At 36.0% G+C, this 8751-nt stretch overlaps 1 protein-coding gene across 1 annotated transcript; it reads left to right on the forward strand.

Annotated features, from left to right (window-relative positions):
• The first annotated feature begins 268 nt into the window (after positions 1–268).
• On the forward strand, positions 269–5047 carry LOC121984131 (tubby-like F-box protein 1). Its single transcript, XM_042536937.1, has 4 exons — positions 269–666; positions 906–993; positions 2867–2996; positions 4093–5047. Exons 1-4 carry the CDS (start codon positions 379–381, stop codon positions 4649–4651), a joined length of 1065 nt encoding a protein of 354 aa, XP_042392871.1. The 5' UTR covers positions 269–378; the 3' UTR covers positions 4652–5047.
• The last annotated feature ends 3704 nt before the right edge of the window (positions 5048–8751 follow it).

The following is an 8751-nucleotide window of genomic DNA, read 5'->3' on the forward strand; positions in this document are numbered from 1 at the left end:
GAAAATGTCAAATTTGCAAACCCTCACGTTTCAACTTTCAAGCAACTTGTTTGAGCCATCCAAAAGAAAATATGATAAATATTTAAAATATGAGAATTTGGCAAAAGAAACGAAGAATAAATACTTAAAATACAATTAAAAAATAGAATTTTATTATTTATTTATTTATTTATTTTGTTGTTGTTATTGATTTTGAGCTGGCCACAGTAGAGAACTGGAGGAAATAAAGTTCCCCTAAGAAAATTTCTATTTATTGACGTTGCCAGCTCTTTAATCTAGAACTTCCTTAGCCGTTCCATCGATGCCGAGCGTCAACTATTAATTTGGTCTCTTCTTTCTTCCAATTTTGAGGGAGAGAGAGTTGGAGAGGCGAGAGAGATGGTTCGTTGGACCGCGACTCGATCGGAGTCGGAGGAGGAGTTGGAGAGAGAGGAGAGCGGTGGGAGACGACAGGCGGAGGAGGGGGAGGGGAGATGGGAAAGGATGCTTCCGGAGATTCTGGGGGAGATCGTGAGGCGGGTGGATGCCGGCGGGGAGCGGTGGCCGCAGAGGAAGGACATCGTGGCCTACGCCGGCGTCTGCCGTAGGTGGAGAGATTCCGCTTGCGGCATCGTCCGACAACTGTGCGAGACCGGCAGCATCACCTTCCCATCTTCGCTCAAAGAGGTGCCTTTCGTTTTCTTCTCTGATTTGATGCTAGTTCCCTGATTTCCTTTGCCATTTGCACTTTCCCCCTTCAACTTTTGTCTTTTTGGGAATTTGACGTGATTTTGTTCATTCGTGAAGATCTTCTTTTTTGCTCTAATACCTTCGAAATAAGCTTATGTATGATATGTATTCGTTTTCTCTGTGTGTTGATCTGCGATCTGAACTATGTTTGGTTGTCTATTTGATGTGCAATCCAGCCTGGACCGAGGGACTCTCCAGTACAATGCTTGATCAGACGGAACAAGGACAACTCCGCATACTATCTCTATCTCGGCCTTACAGAATGTAAGCAGATGTTATCATAAATTTTATCAAACTTTTCCTTGTCTAGATGCAAAGTACACCAATTTTTAGAATTTGAAATATTGTTAAAGCTTTTGTTTCGGTCCATATATTTATGTACTTTCTAATTCCTCTTTGTTATTTTGTTGCGAAATTCTTTTTTACATGCCAAGGTCAAACCATTTGCTGAGCGTCTTAGCTTATGAAGGAAGCTAGCATATTAGGGACGCAGAGCATGCCAACACTCTATATTTTCTAATTGGATATGAACTGATGCTGAAACGAATACATTCAGCGATGTGGTGCTAAGAACTTAAATGTTTTTAATTTAAATTTAAAGAAAGGCTGAGAGTTGAAGGTATTTGCAACTTTTTATATATTTCCAGAGGGGTTGGACTAAATACTGGTTCTGATAATTCTTAGTACTCTTATTACCTTATCAATTACATAAATTTTGAATTGCTTAAAGGTTGACTGATTTGTAAATGAAGTGTTTACCTAAGGTATTGGATACATTGATTAGTAATGTTGGCAGAGATATAGGTCTATCTATAATCTTCGGTGGTATCCGGAGGTAACAAAATTATATGGTTGGTAACCGACTGTAATTGACAACTATCACTTGTGCTTTTCCTGTCCAGTTTACACCCGAGTCAGAATATCCTATTAGGTCAAAACTGGTGGTTCTAGGGTATCAAATTCCTACATTTAAAGTGCCTTTAATGTACCTAAGTATTCTTTTTATCCTTTCAAGCGCCTCTATAGGCTTGAGGTGCCTGGATCCTTCCAGGCATCGGATCAGCTTTTCCAAGCTTAATCTTTTCTGCATCACAGAGTTAGAGTACGAGACATTTATAATGGTGTTAGGATTCGCATCACATTAGAATAATGTGGCTTTGTCTGTAAATGCTTACACCAACATTAGTACTTATTATAATTTTTTTTTCATTTATTGTGAGATAGAGGATTAACAAGCATCTGAATCTGAATGTCTTCAAGATTAATCAACAACAGGAAAAAAGTGTGCTGGGTATGGGCTTGAAGAGGCCATGCACTAATGCCAAAGTCAGAAACTCATGAAGCCATCCAAAAACACATTGGAGTTAATGTAGGGGGTAGTGATAGCATATCTGAGGCTTCCCAAACTGCCAAACTGTTCATATTTAGACTAGGAAGAACAACCATATATTGCACAACCAGATATGAGATGAGCCGCACCATTAATGTGGATGGATTCCATGAATGTGAATGGATGCCATTGTCACATTAATGTGACCTGGTATACGCTGAATTCCTGAGGTCTCAACTTGGATTAGGCAGTTATTTAGATTATTGTGATTTTATGGGCATGCAATGGATTTCGAATGAGTATGCCCTATGGGATAGGTTTAAGACCAATGCAATTAGTGTGCCTTGGCAAAGTAGTCATTCAGGCTTGACCCGCATCAAATCTCATGTGGAAGGATTATGCTTGTGCTGGTGGACCTAGATCCTTTGACATGTAAATCATAACTTTCTCAAGATATGATTTGACCAAAACCTCCCCTTTTTGATGAGTCTAGGACTGAGTTCAAGCCACTGGCATTTCAATAAGAGATTAGGAGAGTATTAAGTATTTTGTAGTTTTGCATTGTTGCGTCTGCTATTTTATCCTGCTATAGGTTAAGCAACAGAGGAAGTTGTGTTTTGTTGTATGACTATTCAGATGGTTTCTGATAGAAGGGTTTATTTGATTGTAGACATAAGCTGGTAGTGTTTCAACCTTATAGTAATTTTCTGTATCTTTCTTTCATGAGTGAGGCAAAATAGTACTTTGCATTTCATAGATGCTAAGTACTCTACTTCAAGCTACACTAACATTAATTTTGTATTGCAGCTTTTACAGATAAGGGAAAGTTTCTTTTAGCAGCACGACAGTTTAAGCGTGGGGCTCACACTGAGTATATTATCTCTCTGGATGCTGATGATCTGTCTCAAGGAAATAATGCATACATGGGGAAATTAAGGTTTGTTTAGTTATTCTTTGAAGTCTCTTTATATAATCAAAAAAGACAAGTTCATCTTCTCAGATGATTTCTTTTTCTACTGTCAAATTTTCCTACAGTAGGGCTACTGATATTACATTAGTTTAATTCAAAAGCATCATATTATTTATTAAGAATGTCGACATTGACACTGATGATTCATATTTATACAAAAGTACCATTGTCGTGTGTTTGGAGGACACAACCAATCTGTAATGTTCCAAGTATTTATTTTCACACAAGGTTACAATGAAAGTGTTATAGTACAAGAGGCAATGTGGTTAGGAGCTACCATGATACTCGCTATCCCATCGTTTTTTTTGTTAATAAAACACAATGAATTAAAAAGGGAAAAAGCAAACAAAATACTTCTAGTTATCAAGTCAGATACGTTTTTGCTCATATGATTGTTTGTTAGCAAGTGGAAGTTTAGAGCCTTTGGTGCTAGTGAGAAACCCTTTTTAAGAAGTAAATAAAAATAGTGTTCATAATGTGAGAAAATAGTCAAATGATAAGATTTCAATGATAGCAAAAAGGTGCAATCTGCCACCTCAGCGGCCCTACACGGTCGACCCCACGATCATTTGTGAGGAGGTAAATCAGGAAGTTGTAGTTGGCCAATGTGGGAAGGTTTTTTTTTCCTTGGCTTTGCCGAGATTCAAACCCTTGCTCGATGATAGCAACTCTGTCTCATACTAGCCAACTCAACCCTGTCCCGGGGACCAAATGATAAGATTTCAAGATGAAGGAATAGGTGGGTCGTATGACTGAGATTGGGGCATGACAAGCGGTATCCAACATAATTGAGGTTGGGGGGTCGTATGACTGAGATTGGGGCATGACAGGTGGTATCCAACATGATTGAGGCTTGGGGAGGGAGTCGTCGCCCATCATCATTGCAAAATAATCCATATATAGAAATCTCATAATTCCTTACCTATTGTGAGGTCATATTGATTGATTGAGGAAATTATATAGACTTTGATCATTACATACCTTGATTATATATGGGTCACGTTCACCAATCACCATCTCATCAAAGTTTAAAATTTTATATGAACTAAAATTTTCCTTGCAGGTCAAATATTTTGGGCACAAAGTTTAAAATCTATGATAGTCAACCTCCATACAATGGTGCAAAGGTGTCAAGTAGCCGAGCAAGCAGACGGTTTGCGAGCAAGCAAATCAGCCCTCAGGTCCCTGCTGGCAACTTTGTTATCGGGCGTGTATCTTACAAATTTAACCTTCTGAAAAGAGGGCCTAGAAGGATGCACTGCACTCTGCAATGTCCTTCAGCAAAAGACATGACAGGGGAGGGAGATTCACTAAAGCCCAAGGTACACACCCCAGGGACTACCATTCTCAAGAACAAAGCTCCCCGGTGGCACGAACACCTGCAATGCTGGTGCTTGAACTTCCATGGCCGGGTCACAGTGGCCTCGGTCAAGAACTTCCAGTTGGTGGCGACTGAAGACGCAAGCCAACCTTCAGGGATCGGAGATGAGGAGACAGTGCTGCTACAATTCGGTAAGGTGGGGGATGACACCTTCACTATGGATTACCGCCAGCCACTGTCAGCTTTCCAAGCCTTCGCCATCTGCCTCACTAGCTTTGGAACAAAATTTGCTTGTGAATAAGACTAACGTTAGGTTCTTCATCGAGGCAGAGACAATGGACGTTACTTTCTTCGCAAATATGCCTTCAGACACCAAACTCTTGTTGGTTGCAGTCCGAACCGTCAGTCCATTCGAGAAGAAACGATACAAGTTTGGCTTGTGATTAAAGAAAAAAAACCTTAAGCAGTTTAGATACAAGAGTTATTGTGTTAAGTGTGCAATTTGTGGTGGAATGGGCGAAACAATTACGTGTTTATTTTCTGAGTCATATTTAATAATGTTGTTAGCAAGCTAATTACGTCCTGTAGAATGGGGGACAGATGATGTATGATCAACCATAATACTGCCTCTAGTTACTTGTCCGTGAGTTGGGTTGTTGATATTCATTCATTATAATAATAATTTATTTGATAGTTAGATAGATACCAAAAATCAAAATGATATGTGCAAGAATAATTGTTACTTAATTATTAAAGTTTATAATGATTTAAGTTGTAAATTAGAATGTATAAAATAAAATAAAAAAATAGGAGGAATATTAGAGTGCTTTGTGATAAATGAGAAAGTTGGGGGCAAATGGTATTTATAAAAAAGTATTTTACTATTTATGATTATTTTAGTCATTTTATAGGTTAAAATAATTTGTTTTTTTATTATTGTCAGAGCTAATATGATAAAAAAAAATAGGGTCATAAACTATCTCAAATGAGCCAAATTTATGATGTTTAAGTTTATTTAATCGAGTTAATGAATTAAGTCGTTAAAATAATTATGTATATTTTTTTTTATTTTAATGAGCTTGAGCTTATTAAGCTTTCAATTATCCCCAGGATCATAGTGTCATGGTAGAATATTCAGGTTGTCACCCAGGTATTCACGGTTCGAACTCCAGCTACGGCGTATTTGTAAGAATTTTTCCTCCAAATGAGGATATAATCAAAGGATGTTGCGCTTCTGGACTAGCCGCCGTGTGCGCTTCCCGATTTACCCTTGGTGATCGGTGGAAAATTTACGTGGGACCGGATCGGTCACCCCCAGGGATAGTCAATGAAGCCAACTGGAATTATCATTGTTTTTATTAAGACTCAATTCAAGTTTGTTTGGTTACGTTGTTTGAAATTTCACTACAAAAATAACAACGAATAACCACTGAATTTTTCATCGTAAATCTGTCGGTAATTGGGATTACTGACGGAATTTGTAATATCGGAAGTAATTACGTTGAAAATGTAATTTACTGACAAAAATGATATTCAGTCGGTATTCATTGACGGAAATTTATATTCCGTTGGTACATTTTAATGACAGAACAACTGTCCCGTTGGCATAGAGCAGATGGTGGATAACGAAATTTATCTCAAATTCAGTTTATAAAATTATCGACTGAATCGTTAATTCAGTCGGTATTATATAAACAATTTACTGTGCAAATTTTGATATTTTGTCGACGGAATGGTGAATCACCGACAGAATCATGATCTCGTCGATAAAATTTAATCAAAATTTTAAAAAACCTCCCTTTAATTTACAATGTATCTTGCATACAATTTTTATATCAATAAAAACTATCACAAACAATGGCAATACAAACACAATCTACACATAAATCACAATCCATACCGCGTACTCACAAATACAATATGCTCACAACATACAAACAATTAAACTATCCAAAATTCAATACAAAACACAATAATAACTATCCAAATCTCCAAAATTTAGTATAAAACACAAGTATAACTATCCAAATACAAAATACTCACAATCATAACTATCCAAAAGTGAATACAAAATATTACCATGATACATCTCCTACACATATATCCAAATATAATTCTGTAAAAGTCAAATACAAGATATTATGATCAGAATGCATCGATGCAAATGTAATATATAAATAAAAAATTATAATATATAACTAATTTTACATCAAAAAAAAATACCTGGATTATATTTTGGATATCGGGTGATGGTGGTGAATGTATTAATACAGGCTCCTGAAAAATGTAATATAATTTAAGATAAATATCTAATAATATCCAAATAGAATAAATATATTTTACTTAATTAATGTATGATAAATTAAAAAAAAAATCAAGTTGTAGTTGAACAATCCTCAGAAAAATCTAATCATCAGCAAGGTCTGTTGGGTCTCGAGTCTCCTGTGACTCAATACCATGTTGTGACTGGAGCTGCTGTGACTAGTCCCATCTAGCAATAACTATTCGTATCCGGACCAATGTTTGCTCCTGAGCAACCCACCTCTCCTCCCACCTCTGATCCATCATAGTCATTTGAATCTTTAATTCTTGATTTTCTTTTCTTAACGACTCCACCTCAAAAGAAGAAGGAGAGGAGGAACTAGCACAGCCCCTAGGAGTCCTCAAGCGATCAAATACCACCTTGGCTTGGGAGCCAAGGCTGTAGAAGGAGAAGTTCTTTGTCCTTCAACCTGCAACATCATAATAAACATTATTTTTTGCTAAGTGGATATATCTTGTGACTCCCCTCCCTCTATTAGTGGCTGAGATGCTTGAGCCACTCTACTTATCATTTCCTCCTGTGTAGAAAAAAAATATACGATTTATATTTTATACATAATTACTAAAACTAATTAATCATTATTAACGATTAAATATAATAAAGTTAATAATTCAAACCCCAATGTTTTTGGATCGAATATCAATATATGTGTCATCCTTTTTCTAGTGAGTCTTGAGAAAGATTTCCAGGCAAGTGGATTGTCTTTCTAAAGAACGCTCCTACATACATAAATAAGTTAGGCCAAAATTATACAAGTTTGTTAATAAATAAAAATTTGATTTATATAACTTTAAATTAAACTCACTAGATCCATAGCGTGCTCAATAATGGATCGGGATCCTGATGTATGCCGAGTGAATCCGGTACTCGGACCACCTCACTCTATATTTATATTTTCTCGAGCTTTTAGAGCCTTTGCCTGCCATCTCTCTGCAAACCAAGTGGTCGTCCATGCACCCCAGATCTCATTAGATACATAAGCTGGTCTTGTGTCATTCCTTCTCATATAATATAAGAGGTCTTTGTATAATTTGACACAATAAATATTCCAAGTCGCTGCAAATTCTGGCTCGTGTCCATCCTCCCATGAATATTTTTTATACAATTAAAAATTAAAAATTTAGTACATTAAAGGATAAATATATTGTACATATTCAATTTACTTACCACAAATTCATTATAATAAAAATCCTTGGTCTCCTAGTCTACATGTCTGCATATAGAACTAAAAATGCAGACTCTTTCTTTAAATTTTCTACTAATATATGTCACTACTCGTTGACCATCAGGAGTAAACCTGCATATAAAAAATATTAAGACATAAGATATATGTTATAAATAAAGAACTTGAATTACTAATAATAAAAAAATACTTACGACTCTCTAACAACCCTAAGCATTGTAGATCCACGGAGTGGTGCTGGATAATCTGCCATGATATATAATATTAAAATAACATTAAAGTACATTATAATAAAGTTTACTAATATGATAATTAAGCAACAAAACATGATTGAAGTATAACTTACTTGATGAACAATAATGCTAAAATTTAATCAATGCTAGACTCTCGAAGGATTTATACTCAACATTAACAGTTTCTAAGTCATCGTCGCTAGACTCTATTAGTTCAACAAGATCTTCACTGTTGGATATCTCTACATCATCTATCTCCTCGTAAGTGATATTAACATCCACAAGTAATTATGATGTAGATTAGAGTTGTGAATCAACTGAATGTCTTTCTACTTTGTCATTCTGAAATGCATCATGGTTTTGAGTAGTGATGGTGTTCGACATTTTTATGGTCGAACGAGACTTCATTCGACAAATAAGACAACCATTCACTAGATCTTCTTCTCTTCATAGGATATTTAAAATAACAAACTTGACCTGCTTATATTCCAAAATTGAAAGGTTCAAACTTATTGAACCTTCTGTTTGCATTAACCTCAACTAAATTATAATTTGGATGTATTCTAATACCTGTTCTTGGGGTCAGATCATACCATGAATATTTGAACAACACACACCTTTTTATAGGTAATGCAGGATATCAACCTCTATGATTTCCTCAA

This window comes from Zingiber officinale, chromosome 5B (genome assembly GCF_018446385.1).
Source record: "Zingiber officinale cultivar Zhangliang chromosome 5B, Zo_v1.1, whole genome shotgun sequence".
Lineage (NCBI taxonomy): Eukaryota > Viridiplantae > Streptophyta > Magnoliopsida > Zingiberales > Zingiberaceae > Zingiber > Zingiber officinale.

Coding starts and splice junctions, on each gene's coding strand:
- LOC121984131 (XM_042536937.1), top strand. CDS start 379: ATGGTTCGTTGGACCGCGACTCGATCGGAGTCGGAGGAGGAGTTGGAG. Junction 994..2,866: donor CTATCTCGGCCTTACAGAAT/GTAAGCAGATGT, acceptor TTTGTATTGCAG/CTTTTACAGATAAGGGAAAG. Junction 2,997..4,092: donor GCATACATGGGGAAATTAAG/GTTTGTTTAGTT, acceptor TTTTCCTTGCAG/GTCAAATATTTTGGGCACAA.